At 39.3% G+C, this 27,957-nt stretch overlaps 1 protein-coding gene across 1 annotated transcript; it reads right to left on the minus strand.

Annotated features, from left to right (window-relative positions):
- Positions 1 to 22: 22 nt before the first annotated feature.
- On the minus strand, positions 23 to 27,923 carry LOC5568030 (RNA cytidine acetyltransferase). The gene is made up of 6 exons (XM_001657783.2): positions 27,591 to 27,923; positions 26,423 to 27,524; positions 14,947 to 15,468; positions 1,324 to 1,837; positions 710 to 1,265; positions 23 to 215 (listed from the first exon to the last, which is right to left on the minus strand). The coding sequence occupies exons 1-6, from the start codon at positions 27,791 to 27,793 to the stop codon at positions 95 to 97; spliced, it is 3,018 nt and encodes a 1,005-aa protein (XP_001657833.1). The 5' UTR covers positions 27,794 to 27,923; the 3' UTR covers positions 23 to 94.
- Between the last annotated feature and the right edge of the window lie 34 nt (positions 27,924 to 27,957).

Here is a 27,957-nt window from a genome sequence, read left to right on the forward strand (position 1 = left end):
ATAGTCACCAAAGAAGGTAGAATCTATTATGGATAATCAACATTTTATTTGTATACAACTTTTACAAATGGTTGATGTTCGTAATAGCTCAATGCTACTTATTTTTCCGAAACTTTTGTTTCTTCCCAAAGTCGTGCTTTGTCTTCTTCTTTTTGAACGAATTTTCATTTTCCTCATACGACGTATCATTGGTCTCTCCGAGGCGCTTCTCACCGCTAGAATCAAAAGTAGAAAAATGCATGTTTGAGAATTAGTCCAATACTAGGTATCTCATACTCTAGGGCTGTGCAAATATCGATAATATCGATAATATCGATATTATCGGCTTGATTTTATCGATACGATGTCCGATATCTCTTGACCCGATATTTTCAGATATCGATAAAACTATTGTCTGTCCGATAATCAGGACAACATTCAACAATTATGTTAAAACTAGTCAGACGGAATTTTAAATATCCGCTAAACATAACATACCATAACTGCAAAACTCAGACAATTGATTCCACAATGCAACAGTTGGTGTCAAATGAGCCTGAAATAGTCGATATTGTTTGAAAATCGCATCATTGAAAAATATCGGATATCGGTTCGATACCGATAATGTCAAATCCGATATATCGCCGATACCGATATTGAAACATTGGAATATCGCCGATACCGATAAATCATCATTGTGCACAGCCCTATCATACTCCCATAAACATACCTTTTAATTGACACTATAGAAGACTTGTTTTTCGACAGTGCGTTTTTCCACTCATCGTCCGTTCCTTTGATGACGTACTGATCGAGGTTTTCCTTCTTCAACCGAGCCAACTCCTTTTTCTGCTTTTTCTCCAGTTTCCGGACGTCATCTGCCAGATCCTCATTGATAGATTTATCAAGCGCCACCAGATGTTCGCCCGTGTCCAGTTGACTTTCCTTCACCATGGTGCTCTCAATTGTACGCTCCAGTATGGAATCAACATATTTCGTGAGCTTTTTCAAGCAATCGTAGAACTTGGCAAGCACCTGATTGTTCGGCATGTTGAACTCTTCCGCCAATTTTTCGATTGTTTTGTGCTGAAGTCCGGTTCCCAGTAGGATGGCTTTTTGGAGCGAATCAATTTGGGCACTTGACATCTTTGACTGGAAGTAGAGAAGCGCCAAGTCCGAAGTAAGATCCATAATCAGCTTGTACTCGACCTGATTGCGAGCGTACATTTCTAACCGTTGGATATCGTGGGGCAAAAAGTATTCGTCGATTGTTTTCTGAGTAAGGTCTATGAAAAAAATGATTAGACATAGCTCCAGCAATAAAAATCCAATGAAAATTCTTACCTTTCCCTTCGATTTTTACCGCACGGTTATCAAGTAGCGAAAGGGACATCCCTGTGCCAAACTTGTTGAATGCTTTTCCAAGCAATTTCAGAATTCGTCTTCGAAAATCAACGAAATATTCTTTCAACCAGTCACTGGTTTCCACCTTTTCCAAGCTGGTACTGATAGGTGACAACATAATGCAAGAATGCTCCCCTGTCAAATCATTTTCCTTCTGGCTCAGATATACCGGAACAAACTTCTGACTCTTCCAAAAGCGCAGCAAATCATTCGTCAAGCCAAAGGATGTTCCAAGGTAATCCAAGTGCTCCGGTCTTCGCTCGGATAAACGTTTCAGCAGTGTGGGAACTTTTTTGCGAGGTTCAATAACCTCTTTCAAGAGACCAACGTCATCGTCATCGATCGTTTGGATTCCGTTGTCCATTTCGTCATCCTCCTGGTCGTTGGTCAATGATGTGAAATTACCTTCATAGTAGTTTCGGAGCAATTTCAATGCTCTTTTGCCGTAACCCATCTGGAAAGAAAGACAACAGATCATTCCATTAAATTTAGATCAGAACTAGGAACACAACGATATGGATTAAATATTTATAAATAAAGGTATGGACCTATAATAGAAATATAAGTAGTAGAACGCTAGTAGCGCTGTTGTCACAAAACTGATTTAATTATTATTACCTTTAATTATGGTTTTTCATTGTTTGTTCAAAGCCTTGTCGTTGTTTATGTTTTTATAATTAATTTGACACTTTGATGCCCGGTACTCAGGCTGTCAGTTCGTGGCAAACTAGATGTTGGTAACACGAACAGCAGCGACATTAGCATTCTTAGGTTAATGCTTCTACTGGACCCATGCACGGGTTCACTGATTTACGTTTTAGCGGTCCCGTGTTATCTAGGTGACCATAGAAACTAGTGAACTCGGCACCGCTCAAACGTCAAGTTAGTGAACTCCTGCATCGGTCCATACTGAATAGCTCGGCCAAATATCGGTATAAATGGCCACATAGTTCAAACCAAAGTTGAATATCGGTTATGTTCATGGGAAGACTACTTTATGCTATTTTAGAAGTTTCATTCTAAGTAGTTTTATACAATATTTCGTCTATACGAAAGACAATTTTTGATATAGAAATACAGCGGATGGTATAATAAATAATGTTAAATGTTAAATCTGTTTCTGTTCATTATGATTTTGTTTGATAGATAGGATGGGGACACTTGAACCGTTAAATTATTTTTTGAAACTTCTAGAAATTTCTGACCATAGAATATGTTATAATCATTCTATAACATATTCTTCGCTTGGGTTCAGTACATACAGTAAAAAAGAGGGATCAAGTCTCCCCAAATACAAAAAATGTATTGATTTCGGAATTTGGAACGATTTCGTAATTTTCAATAGGTCTCTTCAATTTGAGGATTCAATGGTTTCAGAAAAACTGACGTCACACTCTCATAATTGTCCATCGATCCTTTGACCGGTTGATTCAAATACCTATAGTGCAGTGGTTCCCAACCTTTTTGAAGCTGTTTCAAAGCTCTACGAACATCCCACGAATCCCTAAGACGGATTTTCTCGAAATCAGAGTTGATGGGAAGATCTCACAATGAATCAATAAATATCCTTAACAGGCACACCTGACAGTGACGTCCGTAACCCACCACAGATAATTCGACTGCAATTTGTCAAAAATGTTCATAGGTGTTTGATGAAGATTTCCTCGAGAAGCATTACAAAGCATTGTCATAAAATACACTGGATTCTTTTTTTACGTGATAGATGCGTGCGCGCAAAAACAAATCACGTAAAAAGTCGTGTAATTCCTAAAATATCGCGTAAAAAAGTCATGTAAATTCAAATGAATTATGTAAAAAAAATCATCAACTTAGGGGGGGGGGGGTCTTTTGCCAACTATGAATAGTCTTAATCAATTGAACAACTTTGCTGAAGATATCATCTCTTCATATAATCAGGATTTGAATATAGAGTAAGATGTGGCATTTTGGAACAAACTTGCACACTAGCACAACTCAGTGTGACTATTTCGAATTATTTTTCTCAAATCCGAATAATCCTTGATCAATTGAACAACTTTGCCGAAGACGTCATCTCCCTTTATAATTAAGATCTCGAAATAGAGCACTAAAAAGTTGATCGCGTAACTTCAAGAAAATCGTGTAAAAAAATCGTGTATAATTTCAAAATTTAAAAAAAATCGCTTAAAAATTAACCACGTAAAAAAAGTCGTGAGTATCCAAGTATATTATTGTGGTGAAATAATATAAAACTTGTACTTTCTTATTGGCGTAATGACAATTTAAGTATTTTTTCTCTTTCTGTACAAGCAAATACAACAAAATATCTGGTTTTTTAAACTTATATTTCTTATCAGGGTGGCCACCAAATATTCATTTTGAAATTCCCGCTTTTTTCCCGGTTTTCCCGGTACAAATTTCATTATTTTCCCGATTTTTTATTGAGGGTCCCAAACTGAAAAAAATATACTTCAAGCTTTTCAATGGCATTTTAAGGAGATTTTTACGACCAATCGGAAAAATAATATTATTTGTAGAAGATTGCCTTGTTTTTGGCTTCCACACAATTAGTATAAAATGGAAAATACCTGAAAAAACTTGTCTTTTTTCTCAAAACTAGGTTTCTGTCACTTATACCCTCATTTAGCTCAATTGTGCTATTCTATTCTTGGCACTTTCAATTCACTTTTACAGGGTTTTGTTTTAAAAGTTACCAAGCCCATGTTTACCAACAACTAGTTGTCCCGGCAAACGTTGCATTGTCCAGTAGGCCGTACAGCAGGCGTTCAAAAAAACCCTAAATTTGTGTCAAATTTATAGTATTCGTTTTCTCAACTTTCTCGGAGGATTTTGAGAAATATTATTCCATACGAAAACGTCCAACCCCTTGAGGAAAACAAAAGTGAAAGAATTGTTCAAATCGATCGTCTTGTTCTCAAGCCAACTCGTGACATAAAAACACCATTCCATTTTTATTTATATAGATATGCCTCTTTTGTGCATCTTACTACAATGTTTAAAAGTATTTCAATACATAATCTTTTTTTTAACTTCATAGAAATGAAGAGTTTAAGGTAAGGATGAAATAAAGCATACAAAGCCAACGGTGTTGAATCATGTATCTCAACTTGTTTATACAACTTTTGGTCAATTAGGTAACGAATGACTCATTAGAAGCTCTTATGAATGATTTTCAAGAACATTTGGATTTATTGATTTATTTAAAGCAACTAAAATTTTGAGTGCTTAAACTGTCTGCAAGAAGTTTTGAAACTCTAATTCAAAACTTCGAGTCAGATTAGTAAGAGAAAAATCAAGTCAATAGTAAGAGGAAAAAAATCATAAAATGTTTCGAAACATTGCTAATCAATGAGTGAAGTGAAACAGTTCTAAGAAGTATAGTGTAGCAAAGTAGATTATTTCTACAAGAAATTAAATCATTATTGTTTAAAAGTTATTTATGCATAATTGAATATGTTCAATGGCATTACCATCAACCGTAAAAACTTTCTACGACTAATTTTGTAGAATTAGAGCTTAAAGATTTTCATTCGAAATTATTTTCCCGGTGATCATCTCAAATTCCCGGTTTTTCCCGTCTTTTTCCCGATGGATTCAAATTCCCGTCTTTTTCCCGCTTTTCCCGTTTTTCCCGGTTCGGTGGCCACCCTGTCTTATTTAAAAATGTAAACTTCACAAACTTGGGACGTAACGCCAGAAAGAAGAAGAAGAAGAAGAAACTTCTCAAAAAATGCTTTCTAGCGAAACAGGGGAAGCAACTTTCTCGGGGATAGGACTGTGATGATTATGTTCTCAGTTCGTCCCCTTGATGCTACAACTAGATAACTCGAAATTTGAAATTTTTGACAAATCTCTGCTGTCGAGAGAAGCTTGGTTTAATACACTGCATCAGATTTGTTTATTTTGTTTGACGATTGCCTGCATGCGCAATCGAATGTTTTCATTTATTTTTAATGAAAACTCAGTAAAAAAAGTACTGAAATTTTGGCTGAAAGCTTGATTATTACGGAAGTTTAGTATTGACCACTACCGAAAGTCAGTAAAAATCAATAATTATTACTAAACATCAGTGATTTCGAACAAAAAAACGGAATGCCCAGTATTTTGTTCAAAATTACTGATGTTCAGTAATAATTATTGATTTTACTGACTTTCGGTAGTGTTACTGTTCAAGGCCAAGAGCATCGAACAACCAATCAAAGTTGAGTGTGTTTGTTTTTTGGAATAAATCGTAGAAGGATCTTTATAGAAATTTCAACTGTAAATCATAAAGAAAAAATAAAGAGGAATCCTTGGAGAAATCGTCGGAGTACTCGTATAAATTCATAAAGAAATCCAAGGATAGTTATTTTTTGGATTTTTTTGGAAGAAAAAAATTATTTTATAATATTTAAAGCACAGACAAACAGACGTAACACTTAGAACGAATCTTGATCAAAATCATAGTCACCAGGACATGTGCGCCCAATGCTAAAATTATTGTATTTGGCCGACGTGCCAACAGATGGCGGTAGTGTGCAAACGTCAAACGCGAACAAAAACGATGCGAGCGCTGCGGGTGGTGGATTGGCCACGTACCATATTTTTGAATCAACCGTTAAAAAGGTGGTCGATGGACAATGATGAGAGTGTGACGTCTGTTTGTCTGTGTTTAAAGGATACGCATAGAGTAAATAAAAACAAGCAAAAGTTTTGGTAGGTATTACTTAAACAATAGCAACTAGTAGCAAACAGTAGTAAATCAATAGAAGAAACACTAAAGAAACTCCAGTCAGAATCTCTGGAACAATTTTCGCAGTAATCTCAGTGAAGTGTGTTTGTGGAATTTGTAAAGGAATTCCTAAAGAAATTTGTAGAGTATCAATTCAGTGATGGAAAGTGGCGATCATTTTTTCTGAACTGGAACAAAAACGAAACCAAACGCTCCCGAGCGTCAGAGCGCTGGTTTACTCGTATCGGTCGTGCTCCCGAGTAACCGAAGCTAAAAGTGATTCGCGAGCGTGTTCGGAGCTGTTCAGAGTCGTATTGTGATTTTGGGAAAAAAAAGCTACATCCCCTTCGAGATTTATGATTTCCAAGGGTTTTTGACTACAAACTAGTAGTTTACTGTCGATTTGATGGTTATACAACTAATTTGCCACACATTTGGTTATACAACTAATAAATCACACCTTGCTCGGTTACTCGCGAGTAAATGTTCCCGAGCTTATTGCTACTTCTTTTGACATGTTCTCCCGAGCAGACGGGTGCGGACTTACTCACACCTAGCCAGTTCCCGAGTCTGTGATGTTTGTTATGCGTTGGTATACACTCGTGAACTGCTTCGTGATGCGAACTTGTACTAAACGACATACGAATGGAAAAATGACAAATGCAAAAATGCAAAAATAAGCTCTCAGTTTATTTATTTATTTATTGTGTAAACGTCTTCGGTAATACTACCGTACAGACTAATTAATTAAACTATATTCTTAATCCTAGCTCTAAAACAATCTTTTGACACATTAAAATCAAACATTTCACAAACAGAGTTAAAATTCCTCAAACAAGTGGTAAAAGGGTCATGATATCCGTAACTCGTTCTATGTAAAGGGATGGCGATGAGGGTTGTATGCCGCAGTCTACGATTGGGAACGCTTAGTTGCACTTCGGAAAGAAGATCAGGGCAGTCGATGTTATTCGTCAGGATATCGTGTACAAGTAGTCTTTGAAGCTTTAGCCTTCTGTTTGAAAGTAGCTCCAGATCCACTAGCTGACAACGTGCGGGATAGTCCGGTAGGTTGATTGGATCGTTCCAAGGTAGGCGGCGAAGAGCAAAACGGATAAATGATTTTTGTACTCGTTCTATCCGAATCATTAGGGATGTGTGGTATGGAGCCCATACAGGAGCAGCATACTCTAAAACACTGCGCACAAGGGCACAGAACAAAGCTTTTAAAGCATACACATCGGTGAACTGCGATGCATTTCTTCGGATGAACCCAAGGACTGAAAAGGCTTTGGCGGTGATAACTGTAATATGCTCGTTAAAGCGCAATTTTGAGTCAATTACCACTCCTAGATCGCGAATTGACCCAACACGCTCCAGAGTTGTTCCATTTATAGCGTATGTGTAGTTGATCGAAGACAAGCTGCGGCAAAATGTTATGACTTTACACTTTCCAATATTGAGCGTCATTCCGTTTTCGATACACCATTGAAGAAGCGAGTCAATGTCGTCTTGTAAAGCAACGCAGTCGAGAGTAGAGTTGATCACTCGGAAAATTTTGAGGTCGTCAGCAAAGCATAGTCTCCCAGATGAAAATCGATGACACAGGTCGTTAATGTAGAGTACAAAAATCAGTGGTCCCAATACACTGCCTTGTGGCACACCGGAAGGAATGCTGAAGGTACTGGATCGCGAAGAGTTTACTTTAACGAAAGCTTTTCTATCAGTGAGATAGGACAAAATCCAGTCAGATATCCAATCGGGAAAACCCATATGTCTCAGCTTTTCAACAGCGTACAAATGCGGAACAGTGTCAAACGCCTTGGAGAAGTCCACTTGCTTCCGCCGTTCGATCTCACGAAACAGTACATTAGTGTAACATAAGAGGTTGGAAGTTGTCGAGCGGTGAGGAATGAATCCATGTTGGTACTGAGAAATAATCGATATTGATGCAGACATTACAACTTTATGTACCATAGATTCCAGCATTTTTCCGAGGCAGCAGAGAATTGAGATTCCTCGGTAGTTTTCCACAAGACGAATGCTGCCAGATTTGTAAACCGGAACCATTGTAGCAATTTTCCATAATTGAGGAAACATGTTCTCATTTAGTGATCGATTGAAAAGTAAGGTCAACGGTGCAACCAAAGACGAAGCACAGCTTTTCAACAGATGGGGAGTCAAGCCATCTACCCCAGCACCTTTTGTTGTATCTAAGCTAAGTAGGGCATTCAATACTTCTTGATGAGAAAACTGGAAAGGCGGGATATGAATGTTGTGAGTTCGTACGTTTTGGAAGCATCCCGGGTAGACACGAGGCGATGTGGCACTGTACACGCTTTGGAAAAATTTCGCAAATAGTTCAGCGGCTTCAACATGTGTGGTGGCATTAATGTCCCCGTAAGTAACGTTGTTCGGGATACCATGGCTTGCTTTTTGTGCCTTCATATGCTTCCAGAACTTCGAGGGGTTGTTTTTGGCGGTAAGCTGCAAATTCTCAAGATACCTGCGATAGCTCATATCGATAAGCTCATTATAAGAGGATTCCACTAGACAAAGCAGATTCCTGTTTTCAACCGTTTTGCTAGCAAAATATCGTTTACGAACTTTTCTCAGTCTGTTGCGCATGTTTCTCAATTCTGGATTCCACCACGGTTTTCTATCAACACCAAGATTAACGCATCGGCGACGAGGGATGACTGAGCGGAGTATTTCGTACATTTTGTCATAAAACAAGCCGACACTTTCATCAACGGAGTGTCCAAGTAGTTGATTATCCCAATCAACCGAATCCAGTAAGTTATTGAGCGAAGAAAAGTTACATCGTCGGAAATCGAGGCCCAAGATATTCGGGTCTGGGTCAAGCTGACTGGGTGCGGAAAAGCAAACATCAATTTGTAAAACAAGCGGCGGATGATGGTCATCAATTGGCAGCAGCGGTAAAACTGGCTGCGATAATTCGGATATGTCCGAGAAGTTTGTAAAAACTAAATCAAGAATTCGATGACTCCGGTTTGTGAAGGAGTTAATCTGCACCAGCCCACAGGCCATGATTGATTCTGTCAAAGAAACTTCTTGTTCGCTGGACGCATTTGTAGGCAGGTAACCATTTACATCTTCATCAAAGCTCCACTGTAGATGAGGAAGATTGTAGTCACCAAACACCAAGATCACATCGTTGTTTGACGTTGAGTCGGATACGCGCTGAACGGCAGCAGAATGAGTAGAATACAAACTTGGTTCGGAATTTGGACGGAGGTAAATTCCGAAGATATTCAACGTTTGGTTAGGAAGCTTCACACATACTGCCACTTGCTCAAGGTCAGCACAATCGGACAATGACACTTCTGTACACTGCAAATCGCCTTTGACTGCGACAAGCACCCCACCACCTCTTGATAAATTGCTTGTAGTCTTATTGCGGTCACAACGAAAGATTGTGTAATCAGATGACAGTTCCGAGTTACTTATATCAGGCCGAAGCCACGTTTCTGTGAGAACAACAATGTCGTAGTCACAACTTGACAACCGCAATTTTAAATCGTGTGTCTTAGTACGTAGACCTCTGACGTTTTGGTAGTAAACGCAGAGGGACCGACTGTCAGGCAATGATGAGGTGTTGAAATAAGCGATTCGGTCACGCGCGTTGGATGAGGCATTCCCGATTGTGGCGGCTTGGAAGACTCCGTCTTCGACTCCGCACCCAAGACTAGGACTTCTGCAGATCGATGACCCAGTTTTCTCGACGGTGGTAGGATAAGAGGCTTCCATTGAGCTGGTATCGGTGCGTTCCGGTATCGGCATCGGGATCGAGAGCCACGTAGCATTCCGTGAGGGGCCTGCTTGCGCTAACTGAGAATCGCCTTCTGATATCCTCCATTGATCATACAGGCGCGAGTTAGTGAGTGCATCCTTCGGAATGCGGCTTCTGGAAACAACGAGCGATACGGCGGGGGAAGTTCTAGGGATAAGATCGTACTTGCCTGTAGACAGATTTCGGAAGACCTCGTTTCCCTGTTCACACGCAGGGCCGGGACGACTGCTGGTCGCTGGCGGGAGGGGCTCGACTGCGGTGAGAGGAATAGAGGCTTCCTTACGACTTGCGGCAAGATTGCGTCCCGGAGTCCGATTTGATGATGTCGAAGAAGCTTGGATATTCGACGGTAGGCTGGAATCAACGTATGGTACAGCGGAAGAAGTTCTTAAAATGTTGATGTACTTGCCTGCAGCAGGATTTCGGAAGACCTCGTTTCCCTGTTCACACGCAAGACCGGGACGACTGCTGGTCGCTGGCGGGAGGGGCTCGACTGCGGTGAGAGGATTAGAGGCTTCCTTAAGACTGGCGGCAAGAATGCGTCCCGGATTCCAAAATGAAGATGTCGAATAAACTCGTATTGGTGACGTAGTGCTGGAAGCGACGTATGGTACAGCGGGAGAAGTGCTCAAAATATCAGCGTACTTGCCTGAGATTGGGTTTCGGAAGACCTCATCTTCCAGTTCACACGCAGGACCGGGACGGCTGCTGGTCGCTGGCGGGAGAGGCTCGACTGCGGTGAGTGGAATAGAGGCTTCCTTAAGGCTTGCGGCAAATCTGCGTCCCGGTGTCCGGTTATGAGACGTTGGTTGATGGAATGATGACATTTGGCTTGATGAAGATGGGCTGAAAGCGACGAATGGTACAGCGGGCGAAGTTCTCAAAAGGTAAAGATACTTGCCTGAGGGTGGATTTCGGAAGACCCCATCTTCCAGTTCACTCGCAGGACCGGGACGACTGCTGGTCGCTGGCAGGAGGGGCTCGACTGCGGTGAAAGGAATAGGAGCTTCCTCAAGGCTGGGGGCAAGTGTGCGTCCCGGGATGAAACAGGAATTATACTCGTTATCTTTTACTCCATTAAAACCACTTCTTCTTCTGATGCGAAGCTCAGTGGATCGTCGGTTGCAGCCACAGGTTCCGGACGCCAAAAATTTTCGTTTTTGTTGTTGTCGGTGAATTCCCTGTAGACAATTCCTTTTGGCCACGTTGAAGTGGACAAAGCCTTAGGTTTCAAATCCAAGTTCACACCAATTTTGAACGAGATAAAGGACATTGTATCTATGTTCCTTCCTCTAGCCACAAGCCGAACAACTTGCACGTCATCAGAACCGAGGCGTTTTTTTGCTAAAGCACGTATTTGGTCAACTGATACATCCTTTGCGATCCGAGATAGATATAACCAGAATTTCGGTTGAGGCGGCGGAACGGTAGCGATTTCAATTGACGGAGAGGGTGTGCTGCCAGTTCCAAGTAATAGAGGCGGCTGGTTATTCGGGATTGGATTGGCGGCCGTGCTAAACAGCCTCCTGCTCCTGGTGAACCTTGGGTCAATGCCAACACGTCTGGAGGACTTTGGGGTAAACGAATTTGAGTTAACCAGCTTAGCAAAATTATTTCGAATTTCGGCCTTCAATTCATCCATAATTTCGGTTTTTAGGTTCGCCATAATGTCGCTATGGGAGTTGAGCGCATGTCCTTGGCCCACCTCATAAGCGGCACGTGCAGTGTTACGGAGGCGCATATCTTTCATAAGTGCTGTACACGACGGGCAGAACCAAAACAATTGATTATTTCTCATAACCTGTTCGAAAACTTCGGCAGCCACTCCACAGCATCGAGGATGAAAAATCGCTTTGCAAAAGCCTTGGCACTCGACATGAATTTCTCCGATATCACCGGCGCAGGAACAGCAAACAAGTGACATATTGCTTGCGAAGCACTTTTCAACTGTTACGCTTGAAATTGTTTGGTCAAGACCACCACGCATCGAAAAACTATGCCACTCCGCGAGTCTTTTTAGCAGTGTACGCTACGGTCACGAAGTACGGTTGCCTTGACGAAGTGCAATGAGAACACAAACAAAAACAAAGCAAATTGTATTGCACCGCGGGATTGTAGAAAATCAAAACTAAAAATTCTCAATCGTTTTCTGTGGTTACGTAAATCATTCACTACTAGGAGATGCACTGTACGAAACACTAAACCGCGATATATAACACAGCGGAAACAGGTAAATTTAACATGTATAAAATAAATTATTGCTCCAAGCGAAAAAGCTAGATGCGAACAATGTTTACGTCATAACGAGTAAAATAACTGTGCAAGTGTGCTTTCAGGAACACTATAAGCTGATGAGAAGCAGTCTCTTTCCCAGTGAGGACGTTATGTCAAGAATAAGAACAAGAAATTACGCTATATCAATGGTCTTCAGCCTAAACGCTTTATCGAATCACCTCTATGCTCTAAGAACTTAGGCCGGGCTGCTCAATGTTAAGAATTCATTTGAATTGCTCTCAATATCCTACACGCAAAAAAATTGTGCGGTAAAAACTACCATTTTAGGGGGTTAACTTAAGCGCTCGCACCGGCAATTTTCAGCAGACCAGAAATGCGATTGATTTTACCATGTCTGCACTCAGGCAAATGGACTATCGATAAACATAGGAACCCCTTATGAAAATTCGCCACAAGGAATCGGGTTGAAATTCATAAATTTGCCTTATGAAAGCGAAATTTGAAAACAAAAATAGTTTTCGCGGCAACCTGGAATCGAACCAAGGACCTTGCTATCGATAGACTCGTACGTACACCCCGCGCCTATCGACGCCTTGGTGTGGAGTGATGCTAAAACGATACATAAAGCGTTCGTATTGCGATAATCGTTCCATCTTTCATAAGGCAAAAAGTATGAATTTCGATAGTCCAGTTCGCTGCGTGTGTAGTAGGAATCAGATTGTTGTAAATTATTTCTGTCAAATGTATCAGTTATGCGGTGGGGTGTACCGTAAACATAGTAAATTGGTCCGAATTTCCATGGCAGTTTTAAGAATGGGCGTAGTCAGCTAAAATAGTAATTTTTACCACAGAATTTTTTTTCCGTGTAGTTACTTGAGTACCGTAAAATGGGGCGGATAGAAACACTCTCCGACATGTTTAAATGTGTACAACTTAAATCGTGTGGATAAAAACCAATTTTATTAGTTTCAAATATGGGTCGCGTCTTCCTTTGCTGAGACCGCAATTGCCATATAAAAATAAAAATTATATCGTACAGAGATTGATGAAAATGTTGTATGTTTCTATTCACCCCGCAATGGGGCGAATAGAAACACTGTTCAGTAAAAATCAATGCTTGTTTTCATTTTAATGAAAAAATAAACACCCTTCCTTTCAAGTACATCTTAAATATATATTAAAATGTATTTACTTAGTAAAGAAAAAAATAATATTAAAAACAAGTCCAATTTTTGATCATGTTGGAAATCGGAAAAATGGCGGATGTTTCAAGCTAGAAAAAATGGTAGAGATTTCAATATTTTCTTCTTGATTTTTTTATGAGAAATGTAGCAAATTTTTCAATATTCAAAAAGACTATCTGTTACTATTAAACTAATGGACAAATATAAATTTCAGTAGGTTTTTAAAGTCTTTCATCACATAATAGTCGCATTCTAACTGTAGGTGGCCTTGTTTTTATTCGGCCCACTTTTTCTATTCATCCCGTTTTACGGTAGATTCGAAACATTCCTCGTTTCTTTTACAACGGAAGCGAGATCTATAAGACTTCAACTTGTGCAAAAAAAAGTTTCGGTTTTGTAGGGTTGTGTAAATTATAAACACTCCACACGGCTTTCAATAGATAAAATATCTGAATTCACACAATTTGAACTTTAAATAATTTGAGTCAAAGAAAGAAAAATAGGGGGGTCCGTAGACTTGAGGTAACGCTTTCGCTTCATAAGCGGAAGGTCATGGATTCAATTCCCAGCCCCTCCAAAAAAAAAAAAAACCGTCCAGCCACCAGAAGACGCCGCACGGAGGACCGTGCTTAGGGGAGCACATCCATCCTCCGTCAGTATCATATGGTGACTGAGACAAACTGACCCACTTCGCAGGCAGCTGGCCTCAAACGACTCAGGAACACTGCAAAACGAACCACCGCAAGAGCAATAAATTGACTATGGGTTATGGAAATCGATTGGACCAACAGCAGAGCACTCTCCTACCTGCTCGGTGTGAGAGCAAAAGAGCAGAAGAGAGTGAAAGCAGATGTAAATATAGATTATGAAATATTTTAAAATGCTGCTTCTGATTTTGAAGGTCGTCAGGAAGCGAAGTATCATTTCGATATCGAAGTATCGAAATCATTCAACTGTTCATCATGACAATTTAGTCATGCTTTGAAGGATAAACTATGCAACACTTGGTTGCACCGGCCTAGAAACAGTAAACTCTTTATCATTAAGAGGAAAATAACCATCATCGTTTTACAAATTTTCAAAACCAGTTTTTTTGCTCCAAATCGAAGCAATGCTCATGAAAACCTATCATTGCAGTGCACTTGCTATTTGTAATTCGATGATAGATTTTCATGGGGGATTATTTAAATTTGGACGAAAAAACTGGTTTTTATGTTTTGATGATTGCTGATGATTGGATGATGGATTCTTGAGCCTTAAATGTAGCACATATCACATCAATACTCGCGAAACATTACTAAAGGAACTATCTAACATTGAGAGGCTGTCTTTGTTTACTTTCTCTTTCATATATAACTGAGTCACATTAAACTCTTCTGTTGCGTTTTTTGTATGAAACGCTAGTCAAGGAAATTGATTTTCGATCTATAGTGAAAAACTTCCCAAAATCTTTAGTGTTCCACTGTTATAATCGAAAGAGAACGAGAGAGGAGAGAATCTCTCATTTGTACATAGCTCCTTTAGTAATGTTCCGCGAGAATACATTAATTTAGAGGCAATATAGATTTACTCTACACTTTTTTACACTGTTTTTGCACCTTTCCCCGATGCATTCTACTCACCCGTTGATAATTGGGATGCGTCGCAATCCGAACAATTCTCGCACCGCTGAGCTTGGGAAATTGTTGATCGCCATACTGTTCGGCTATGTTCCACGGAATCAAATCCCCGGCGCTCTTCATCCCGCGAGCCAACGAGTTCTGGATCGACTGTGACGATATTTGCCCCTCCAAGCAAACCTGAATCACTACCAGAATCTCCGGAAGTTGATCTTTCTTCGTTATCGGCCCCAGCAGACAGAAAAGGTGATGAGCGGGGGCGTCACTCATCATCTGCAAATCATTCGGGCTGTTCTTGTAGTGCGACGAGACGCAAATGGACACTACGCGTTGCAGAAATGCTTCCGCTGCCCGGTGGTACGAAAACAGCGCGTCACGGTCAATGTAATACAATTCACACGCTTCCGGTGTGGGGCATCCAGAGTTGAGATTGGGAACGACTGTTGCATCGAGGCAGAGTAGCGACGTGAGCCACGATTCCACGGCATCGTGCGGATTGTAACGGATTGATTCCTCGAGTTTTATCTAGGGAAAAGAGAAAATAAATCATTAGCTTATTTATTCAAATTCTAGGGCTGGTCGCGACTGAGTGAGCTTGAGCTTGAGCTTGATTGGCCGCCCGTGGATGCTACTCCAGTATCGCCAGATCAGCTGCACTTACACAAGGAACCAACCGAATGACTGCTTGGGACTAACAGGCATCCTCAGTGTATAAATGCTGGTCATCTTCTATTTTTAAACGACAATGGTGCCTGCCACGTCAGAATGCAGACCAATGTGGGGAAGGGGGAGGAATCGATGATGCATTATACTGGCTCCCACGTAGACCGTATATACCACTGCATCTACGCCAGTTCATGCGGGAGTGTTTGGATTGGGGGAAAGGCATGGCAGAGAGGTTTGCTTTTGTGGTTAGCAGACTGCCTATGAATCAGGCGTAAGGAAAGGCATGCGCGTGGAAGAATGGAAGCGTTAGGGAAACGGTTTCTTGTCCGTCTCTGGTTCTAGCGTTTGCTATGAACGAATAGTTTGAGTGTGATAGATTTAGGGCGCTGCCATAGTAAACGCGTCGAGCGATGCGTGCGCGTGTGCGAGCCCGCAAAGCAGAATATCAACAACAGGAAATCCTTTGATCGCATCGCGTTCGCGGACGCGGACGCGTTACTATGGCCGCACCGTTAGAATGGAAGATAGAAGCAAGTGAGAGATATACAACCAATGAGAATATATACCGAGGTGAGGAAGAAGACATTTAGTGTGCGTGACATCCCTGTACGGTGCAAAATGTTTCACTACTACAAGCGAGGGAGCTCCCATAAGAAGCCCTGTAAATTAGTGACGTAGTTATTTTTGTTTACGTTTTTTCTCTATACTAATACATAGCCTTTGCTTCTTCTTCCACACCTTAGTATATACAGTCGACTCTCCACATCTCGATGTTGTACTTCTCGATATCTCTCCCTATGTCGATGATTTCAGAAGTCCCTTCAGTCTGCATACATTTCCACTCTCCATATCTCGATATCCTCCTTATCTCGATATTTCCATATCTCGATGTGTTTCTGTTCATTTTTCGTTCTCAATTTTCTCTCCGTATGTCGATATGACCAATATCGAAGGTTACTAGACCAAAGTTTTGGGATTCAAAACAAATTAGGAGCGCGGAATGACGTTTGTTTGTGTATTACTTTCTTGGCAACGGAGTGTTTTACAATCTAGTATTCATCAAAAATTTGTTCTTTGTCTCGATCTCTCCCTATGTCGATGGTCCCTTCGATATCGAGATGTGGAGAGGCGACTGTATTCTCATTGATATACAACTACAAAGTACGAGGAAAGGGACGGGCCTCGGATTGAACCCATGACCTTCTGCTTATGAAGCAGAAGCGGTTGCCATCAGACCACCAACCCCGTCCAGCAGGGCTGGTCGCGACTGAGTGTCCTAAAAATAGTTCCTATTTTTTTGTGTCCTAAAAATAGGAACTTTAGAGACTTTATGCTTGAAAAAAAAACAAGGCTGATAGCGACCAGACAACAAAATAACAAACAACAACAACAAAACGATCAAAATAGTGACCAAATAGTGACTTAAAAGTGATTTCAAACTTCAAGTATTAGTCATATAAATTAACTAATCTACAGTTAAGGTGAATTTATAACGTAGTGAACTGCCAGTGACAAAAATCTAGTAACCAAATGCTATTTTTCCATACAACATGCCCAAGTTGAATGATTGAAATCTCCTATTACATTACGTGCCATAAAATTTTGGGCAACTGCAAGGCACAGGGAGGCCTTGTCTTTGATTTCACAGCTGAGTTGAATGCAGTTAAATACAAAATAAAGGTTATTTGTAGATCGTCATTCAAATTTCAGCTAATTCCGACTACCAGAAGCTAAGATACAGAGATCCACTGTATGAATAGCCATTAATTACATAAGACAATTTTAGCGGTTTTTCCACCAACCCCTTCCCCACGATAAGATTTTTCATATGGAAATTGAAAATACTTTGTATGGCTTACGTAATTAATGGACGACGCCTGAACAGCTTAAGAACTTCGACGAAAGTTTTTCTCCTGTCAGGCAAGATAGAGTTAATAAAACCGAGGTTTTGCAATCCAAATTTCACGTGTTTGTAAATAACCCCCATTTAGAAAGTTGGATCTGCGCTCGTATAAAGCACAGATGTTCTGAGGTTTCGAGTTCCATGATACAGAAACGACAGATATTATTCTCAACCTGACCCATATTCTTCAAATGATATCTACTAGGACAGTGTATCTACAGAGAACTCTCTTGTTGAGCTCAAAGAGTCTTTTGGTAATAGTTCCATTTGGAACTAAAAATCTTTTGGATTGACCATCCAATTGGTCCAGGCCATCCAATCCAATCTGAGCCAATGAACTGTGTATTTGAGCCTTATTTTGTAAGCTCGTCTGCCTTTTCATTTCCTTCAATGCCATTATGTCTCGGAAATGCATGTACACTGAGTTCTAGTGGCACACCTTTCGCAATGAAAGAATGCATTCCCAGACAAGTCTGGATGAGCCTGGTCTACCAGAAGAAATACAGTTATTTGCATGTCTGCATTTTCTTTTAATACAATTGTGAGTGCTTTTTGGTATAGACAAATCTCTGCTTGCAATACTGCTCCAGTTTGCGTCCCAATTTTTGAAAAATTTGAAATCTGTGAAAAATTTGATGGAGCCTTGACGAATATTGGGACTTCCGACATACTAATCTATACGCGTCGTGTCGCATACATTGTAAGGGATATCATAGATGTTTACAGTTTTCATCCAGTTTTCATGCATAGTCATCATTGACCCATTGTTGAGAAATATTCAAGTGTCCAACAAGATCACCTGATTTAAATTTATTTGATCTGTTAAGCCAAAGGAAACTCTTCTGAGCTTCTAGTTGTACAAATTCGTAGAAAAGTAGCAGATGAAGAAATAGCATCTAATCTGCAGTTTTTTTTCGAAAAATGTTTTGTTCTAGAATTCTATTTTATCTATTGCTTCATTTCCGTGTCAGCTTTGGGATAGCATGCCATTTCTGATCAAATTTTAAGAATTTATGCGGTTTTCAAGAGGTGTTCATTCCACCCGAAACTACCCCGACTGCCCCTAGGCGTATTATGGCGGCTGGGACAAAAATGTTAGCATTGTGTTATTATTAAGGGGAGCACTTTCGTTAAGTTAACTCTCTGTAGGGTCTAAATAGCGGGACCTTTGTAATTTAATTGGTTCCTTCAAATATTTCTGAGGAAACAAAACAAGAATTGTATCAAAATGTTACTTTATTGCCAAACAATAACAATTGAGTTATACGACAAGCAATACACTAAGCATACGTGTGAAGCCACAATAGATCAGAAGCGGACTTGAACATGAATAAAGAAAATAATACAAATCATAAACCTAGTTATATCTGATGAAACTTCTGTGTAAATTCCTGATGAACCCTTGCAAACTTAGCTTAGCTTAGAGCGTAGACTGACTGCACAAATCTATGGTTGCTATTCCATGATTGACCGAGGTCAGTGAAGATACACAAAGAATCAACTAGAAGTTCGGCTGGGATGGGCCATAATCTTCTTCAGTGTGCATAATTCAGTGCTTCTATTTATACAGGGTTAGTAACAGCGCTGGCCACGTACTTGTAGTCCATTGAGATTGGGGGAAGAAATATTAGTGTGCAACCTTTGCTATTTATTACTAGAATAAATGTTTGTTGATTAGGAGGATCGTTGGGTCACAGGATTCACTTTGGTAAACGTTTATTTGTGAGACATAAACATGCTTATAACTATAACTCCTTTTGGTAATATGAAAAATGCCAGAGTGGATGAAAATTAATGCCGACACTTGAAGTGAGGAACCATTCAAAGTTTATTGAAGAAGTGCCGAAGCATTCAAAGCTTCTTTTTATTACAAAAATAAAAATACAGGGAAATAAGGTGTATTATAAAATTATGTAACACCTAAATAATTCATGCCGATCCTCATAGTGACGAACCATTCATAGTTTGTTGAACAATCTTATTTACGTAACATTCCCAGCGTTGTAACGATGAAAATGTGTAGTCATACGTATTTAACATATTTGACATACAAACATGGAACGAGCTCACCAATTTAGCCTCAAACCTTGGCTGAGGAACCACAAACCAGCTTCAGCTTGGGCTTCGCGAATCAGTGCCTAGCAAAAAGCGCGAAACGCCGAAAAATGGTCCCGATAGTTTGGCCTTCGCAACACACTGTAGAAATTCCTGATAAATTATTGCAAGTATAACAAACTCACTAACGCCTTAGGATATAGGGAGATATCCCCCGTACCGGACAGCACCCAATACCGGACAAAGTCGTAAAATTGAGAAATTAAGGTCCAATCGAGATGGTGTATTAGAAGAAAATAAAGCTATTATGGATAGCAGTGCTGTAAAACGGTGAACAGAGTCTGTTCATGCACACCAGAAAAATGCCACCGCATCGGTGGTTCATTTTGTGCGATTGCGTTCTTGCTTTCTTTGCTCACGATCGCCCGAACACATATACTGTAAAGGGCATCGCATCATTTTATTTTGACATGCAATCACGCGTCCGATTCCCTGTGATATTTCTACAATAACACCACATATCGATCAATTTTCTCAATACTGTCGTACATTAGTTTGTAATGTATCTATTATAATCATAATCCTTCCAATTATTCACAAAAATAGCTATGAACGGAAAAAAAGAACAGCTGTGAGCAGACTCTGCTCATCCAGCAATCACGCTCGTTTTACATTTGTTTTGTTCTGGTTCTCCGATGCAAGAATCTGTGACCAAATCGGTCGCTGTTGGTTCGTGAGCGTGTGAGCGTGGATCCTGCTTAATATTGGTTCATTTTGCGTAAACGGCATGATTCTTTCCACCACTGATGGATAGTAATGTTTACGTAGACTAACACATCCTTGAAATATAAACCAATATATTTTTAACTAGTCTTGCCATCAAGTAGACTGTTGAAGAATGTCATGAAATCTCCCATACAAAATGACAGATTAGTTTTTTCCCGTTTTCCTGGCTATTACGAAAACGTTCCTAGACATTTTCTTCGCACGAACACGTCGCATCCCCTGTCGAATGCAACAGTGACAGAATTGTGCAAATCCGTTGACTTGATCTCAAGCCATTTCGTAACATACAAATAAGGGTCTACCCCGTTTGGCATAATGCCATTTGGCATACAGTCGTTTGGCATAAAGTCATTTGGCACAATAGTCGTTTGGCATAACAGTCGTTTGGCATAATGGTCGTTTGGCATAATTTGAAAAGGGAAGATACTGCAGTGGTACAGTAATATGCCGTACCATAAGATACGTCATAAAATTCCATGTTCCTTTTTTTTTTCAAATGACATGGAATAACTTAGGCGTTGGATATATTTTTGTTTAAAATGCGCCATAATATCCCGGACTTAATGACCCCGGAAGTCATGTATGATGCAATTCCAAAAGAGCTTTATTGGATATTGGTTTCCTTGAAAAATTATGATTAGAAGTATGTCCTATCACTAACTGACAACGGAATGTACGTTCGTGAGCAGTTTATACACACCCCTTTGCTTAATGGAAAGAATTTGATCAAAGTCAATGTTTTTCACAATTATGCCAAACGATCGTTATGCCAAATGGCATTATGCCAAACAGCTATTATGCCAAACGGAATTATGCCAAACGGCATTATGCCATACGGCATTATGCCAAACGGGGTAGACCCACATACAAACATCATTCCATTTTTATTTATACAGATTATGAATTTAGTGGCTTAAGTGTCCGGTACTGGGGGATCTCCCCCTAATGGTATATTTTGCAGGGAATTGCTAATTGGATGTCTTGGTGAAAATTCAAAACTGCTTTAAAACTGACTTTAAAAATCATCAATTGAATTCCTGTAGGATTCTCTGAAGACTTTCTTCGAGAAACATTAAACGGAATCCCTAAAGAAATGTGTGTAGGAATGATTGGAATAATTGGTGTAGTATTTACTAATTTTTAGTTATTTCAGGTTTTTCATTGATAAAATTAACCAAAGTTGTTGGATCGGATTTCCAAATTCATGAGTATATTTTTTAAACAAATTTTGAAGACCATTTTTGTTAAAAAAAAACGAGACTTTGGAGACCTTCCATTAAAAATGGACTTTTCAGAAATTTGTTTTAAAATAGTGACCAATAGTGTGGGACAATATTTAGATTCTCGCTCCAGTCCACTTTTTGGATTCCATTTACTGCCGTGAATCGCAAGTCAGACCCATCTGTAAAAAGTAGGCATTGAGAAAATGGGCTGTGAAGTTTTCAAACTCGTTTTCCATACAAATATTCAAAAAATTCCAGAGGATTGGATCATGTTACAATATCTTTACGATATCTTTCCGAGAAAAATATAGAGATGATCAAAACAAGTTACAATTATGAGTTCCACGGTGCAAAAGTCTGTAGTGGGACTGATATGCGGTTACTTTTCATTATGGGACAATTTGACTTGCTGTTTTTTCCTATTTATTCCGAACAAATCATATTATTTCATTAGTTCAGCTGAAAGAGCATTGGAAGAGATGCTGAAAACTGAACTCAACTCAATTTTGTCGAAAATGCAGATGGGGCTGACTTGCGATTCACGGCAGTTTAGATCCCATAACAACTGTGCAAAATTTCAGCTCGATCAGTGAAACTATATTTACGCGCCAGCCGTTCAAAGTTTGTAAGGGATTTACTATGAGAAAACTTACTTAATGACAGAAACATGCTCGTTGAACCGCACTTTTGTATCGATGATTACTCCAAGATCACGAATTGATTCCAAAAGTAAAGCAAAATCTTCGGAATCAATTTCATGACTCTTATTATTGACGAGAGATCTTCAGTAATTACGTTTTATTTTATTTTGTTCAACAATAGTAGAAAAACATCGCTTGTCATACACAGCATCGGCATGGTTGTTCTGACTTTAGTGAATCGCGCGACAACCGAAAGATTGACCGTCCGGCTGTCGCTCGATTGGTTATCGGTGGAACTAGCCTGTCGTTATGTGCGATACGCACAAATTTTTGACATTCTCGTTGCAAAAAATACCGTGGTACAAAATAGTATCAATCATCTGGAAATCCGATTCCTTAAATTCGTATTTTCTGAAGAATGCAAAATATGCTGTTTTGAATGTTTTATCATAAAGCACCATATTCGCTGCATAATGATTTCCCATGTTTTTGTAGGATGCCCTGATGGTAATAAGATTTTTCTTTTAGGAATGCACTAAAGAAATCCATACATTAACTTAAATAATATAATAGTTAACAAAATTTATTGCAAAATGGACAAAAATTGCTGAAGCCATTTCTTGGACAATAGTTAGCGGGAATTTCAAGCGAAAAATATGGCTTAATGCATAACAAATATTTTAAAGAATTTTCAACCTGCCTAGGTTTTCTTTGGATGGATGGCAGAAGTGTAACTTGTTGTGGAAATGTCCTACAAATTCGGCCATAGTTTGTTTCATTCCAGCAATAACCTCTTTTTAAGATTTGCCTTCATTTTTAAAAGAAATTTCCCATGAATAAACTAATTGCATCAACTCTAAACAACATTTTCCAAGACATTTCAGAAATTATTTGTATAATTTCCAACATTTGTAGTAAATTTTTGAAGCCACTCTTCGATATGAAGAATCTCTTGAAAATTAGTCAAATATTATTGTGAGATTCCTGGAGGGCTGCCATTCCTTCAATGTATATTATTTAAATCAACAAATAGATTTCGGAATATGTTCCCGAATTCAACTAACAAAACATAACCTTTCAAAATATCATAGTTTTCATTGTATCTCGTTCAGAAAAAAAACATTGATTCTGTCAAATCTTATACTGAGACATTTCGCTGAAAGCTCTACTAGAAATTCTTCTGTAAATTCTTTCAACTAGTTTTCTCAAAAACTTAATTCCAAATTCTTCTGGACGGAATTTCTAGAGGCTTTCTGGCAGAGCTCTGGTGAATCCAAAAGTGTTTATCAAATTAAAAATACTTAAGAAACTACTTTTTTATTCATTAGAGGTGTTAATTATCCTAAAATGATACACCGATAGAAAAAAAAGATTATAAACAATTACTTATCTTTCGTTGTTTAAAAACTTTCTTGAGGAACTTCATACAAAAATCTCTTCATACTCTTAATAGAAACTCTTTAATGAATCTAAAGAAAAAAAAATGGTTAATTCTTGGATTTTTTGTTTGTTTAATTGCAGAATTCTTATACGAAGGTTCCTAATTTCTGAAATTTCATCAGGAACTCCAATATTCAGTAAAATTTTACATAACGAATAATACCGTAAGACATCTTTAGCAATGTTTCTAAAAAATACCGTTAATAATTTCGCGTTAATTTTCTACAATTTCAACCACAATAATAAAAATAAATAGTCACTCCATAAAGGTTTGTTTGGAATTTCTGCAGGTAGGAAGAAATATGTTTCTACGTTTCACCATAGTGTAATGAATTTCGAAAGTTCATGCAATACGTTTGCAAAAATACATTCAGTTAAAATTTTGTTTTAATGCCCATAATTATCCATTACAAAAAATATAAGAAAAAAAAACAAGATTTATTGTAGTTTCTGATAAAGAAATAATTTCATTGAATTCTTGAATTTTCCGAAATAAATTTTGTTTTTTTTTTCGTATTCATATCGACACGACACTGAAGACGGCCTTACAGTTGAGGTCGAAATACGCGTATCTGTCAAAGGATACAAACTCTAGTGGAATTAAATGGTATAGTACTAAATTCGGTTTTTTTCATCTACTCAAAGGTATTCTACTAAACAGCACGAAGATTTATTATCATCATGGTTTGTAGAGTTATTTGTAAAGAAATCCCAAAAAAAATATTGAGTTATTCCTGGAGAAAAAAAATCTGGAACCTGAATGAACCTGATGGAAAATATCAGGAGGCATCCTTAGAGTAACACCTGTAAGAATCATTTATTTTTATTTATTTTTATTGCATAAAGTCCTGGGTAGATTTTGCAGCTATTTTTTAAGCAGTCTTTTAAGAAGTTCCGAGAGATTTTCTGAAAGTTTTGTTGATGAAATCTGATGACAATCTTTAGGAAAAACCTCAACAGAAAAGTTGGAAAAACAGTTGGTGAACTTATTGAATAATTTATGGAAAGAATCCATGCTTGGTTATTTGAAAGACAATTTCGGCGAGACTCCTAAATTTTTAGGATTTTTTATGTTTTGTGAACATGGAAGGCCTTTTTGGAGTATTTCTAAATTCTCTAACGGAATTCTTAAAGAGTGTTTTTTAACAATATGACTGAGACTCTACGAAAAAAAATCTGGTGAGATCAGCAATCCTACGAAACTGCAGGAAAAATAAATTGAATAATTGATTTTCCGTAGGAACCCCAGGAGGAATCCAGTGAAAACTTGTATAGGAGTTCTTGAAGAATGCAGAAAAACTACGGAAATAATTCATGAAAAAATCACCGAATTCAGGGGAATCTCTCAAAAGCACATGGTTGAATACCTGAAAAGTTCGTGGAAACATCACAAGGGATATTCCTCGTAAATTCCTTGGAAGAATTCGTGAAGGATTTATTTTACTGGATTAAACAAAGAAGGAATATATTCCGTAGTAAAAATTGAAATTTCTTATCATCACTGAAGTGCAATAGTATGCGAAAAATTCGCAAACAAATAAAATCAATACAAATCCATGCAAACTTCGAAATGTATGAAGATCGTGAATATTGCGACATTACTTCTTTGAAACTAGAATTAGCTAGGCCCCTCCTGGGCCCCCTCCAGAAAAAAATCCTAGCTACGCCAATGGAGAAAGCGATGGATTTACATTTTTTATATTGAGCTCCATTCCGTTCTCCTGACACCACAATTTAATTTCATTAACATCAGCTTGAAGAGCGCATTAATTCAGGTGAGATGCGATGATTCTTTAAATGTTTAGGTCGTCGGCGTAAAACAGCTTTTCGGATTTCAGCCGAAAGCACAGATCGTTTATGAACAAAACGAAAATCAGAAGCCCATGCACACTTCCCTGCGGCACACTGTTATAGAGATGACGCGACAATATGTGCCATTGAAGTTAACAAATGCCTTTCGGTTAGTCAGATAAGACCGCAGCCAATCAGCTATCCAATTTGTAAAAACCAAGTATCTGAGCTTAGAAATGGCAAGATCATGCGGTACCTTGTCGAATGCTTTGGAAAAGCCAAAGTATATAGCATCAATTTCCGTTGAGAGGCAACTCGTAAACGTCATGAGATTCGTTATCGTTGACCGATTTTTAACAAATCCGTGTTGGAATTGAGATATCAGCGGTTGAGATGCAGTGCACAGTACATTATGAACCAGTTCTTCGAAGATTTTCGCCAGGCAGCACAGAATTGAAATTCCTCGATAATTTTCAACACCACGAGTAGAGCCTGCCTTAAAAATCGGGATGACTGAGGCTGTCTTCCAAAGCATCGGAAAAGTTCTGCTTTGGAGCAACTTGTTGAAATTCCATTGTCAATGGAATTTTGAAAGAATCTGCATATTCCTTGAAGCGTAACGGCGGAAGTAACAATAATAACAAAATTCGGCAATATTCTTCATTGTAGAAATACCTATCGAGGTCTGTATTCAGAATTTTTATAGAGCTCAATGGGCAACCGCTGGCGATTTTTCTTTGCAAAAGTATGTTTTACCATAGTAAATTCCATACAAACTTCGAACGGCTGGCACGTAAATATAGTTTTACCGATCGAGCTGAAATTTTGCACAGTTGTTATGGGATCTAAATGGAATCCAAAATGTGGACTGGGACGAGAATCTAAATTTTTCATATAACTGTGTCCTAGGCTGGTGACCAATTCCCTAAAAAGAGACCTACTACCAGCCTTCGAACTTGAACTGATGTACTTACCGGTGGGGGAGCATTATTGTCCTTCTGAATCTGTGACAATAGTTTCAAGCTCAGGGAGCGACCGGTTCCTTCGTACCCGTTGATGGTCGATGCCATAAAGACCAGATAAGGCCCAAGCATCGCTTTCACGAGTGGCAGAGGAATGGCGGCTGCTTCGTCAATGATTAACAGATCAGCGGCGTTCAGAAGATGCGCATCGGATGGTGAGATGTATTGAATAGTTTGGCGATTGTTCCGGGTAATGTTGATACGAATTATGGCTTTGTTGAAATCCGGATTGGTGGACCTGATGATGGTGTAGTCAGTGTGCTCCTGATACTCCAGAGCGTCAAATCCCTTCATTATGAATTCGAAAAGTGTGATCAAATTTTCCGGCGATGGCGACGTGACGTAAACGTTGACATATCCGAAAGCTATGGCGGCAGAAATGGCCAAGCCCATGGCGGCAGATTTACCGCGACCTCTACCCGCGGTTAAGGAAGTTGGTGGTTTGAGTTGCTTCTCAGCCAAGGCGTCGATGAATTGGGCAACTGCTTTGGCCTGATCGTGAGTTTTACATAGATTTACGAGTGGGCCAGCCGGAGGAGCATCGGAGAGGCTCTCCTTAAGTTCTTCGAGCATTTCATCGTTGGCGCTTTTTCGAATCATTCCAACTTCAACAGGCTTAACTTCGGCAGTTTTGGAAGACAGTGGCAAGACGGTCAGATCGTCGTTGACTAAAAGGCAGCGAGAGCAGTCTGCCAAAGAAAGAATAAGCCTCTCGTTAAAGCGACACGTTACGTCCTGATGTGCTTCCGTTCGGTACCGTTTATGGACATCCATACTCATCGTGTAGAGCTGTTTCAAGGAGTTGATGGTTTTCAGCAAGAGGATAATCAATCCTCCTCCTTCGACTGTTTCGATCGTGCGGGCAAGTAAATTTGGAGTCAAGGCTTCAAAATCCTGCAGGACGCAAACGCCGTAGGTCTTTCCAAGAATCGTATGCGTGTCCTTGTAATATCTGCCATGAATAGTGGTCGAGACACGAAATGTGTCGAACAGGTCCGACTCATTGATGTCGATCTTTCCAGCTTGGATCTTTTTCGCACGTTTCTTTCCATGACTGAAATACACAAATGAAGCGGAATGAATTAAAATCGGAATAACCCATATCGCAATCGACTCTTACTTGGAAATAGCTTCGTCCTTATTTTTGTAGCACCACAACACCGTAGGCCGGGCTTTGACCGAAGCCTTCGTAAGCATATCGTACAGAATTGGGACTTGATCTCTGCCCTTGTCGCCGACCACGACGAACATCGTTCGGTGACCCAGCTTCACGCCGTTCTCTATCATCACACGGATGCGATTGTCGATCTTTTTCTTCACCATTTTCAATCAAGCACTAGCAATTAACGTGTTCTGTAAACTTTTAAAACTAATTTCCACCGATTTTCACGTGTTATCCGATCCGAAACCGCAACGAGTGGAGAACCAACGCAAAACAATGCGGTCGCGTGTTTTGGTTTTTTGACAGAAAACAACAGTCAATAATG

Source organism: Aedes aegypti, chromosome 3 (genome assembly GCF_002204515.2).
Source record: "Aedes aegypti strain LVP_AGWG chromosome 3, AaegL5.0 Primary Assembly, whole genome shotgun sequence".
NCBI lineage: Eukaryota > Metazoa > Arthropoda > Insecta > Diptera > Culicidae > Aedes > Aedes aegypti.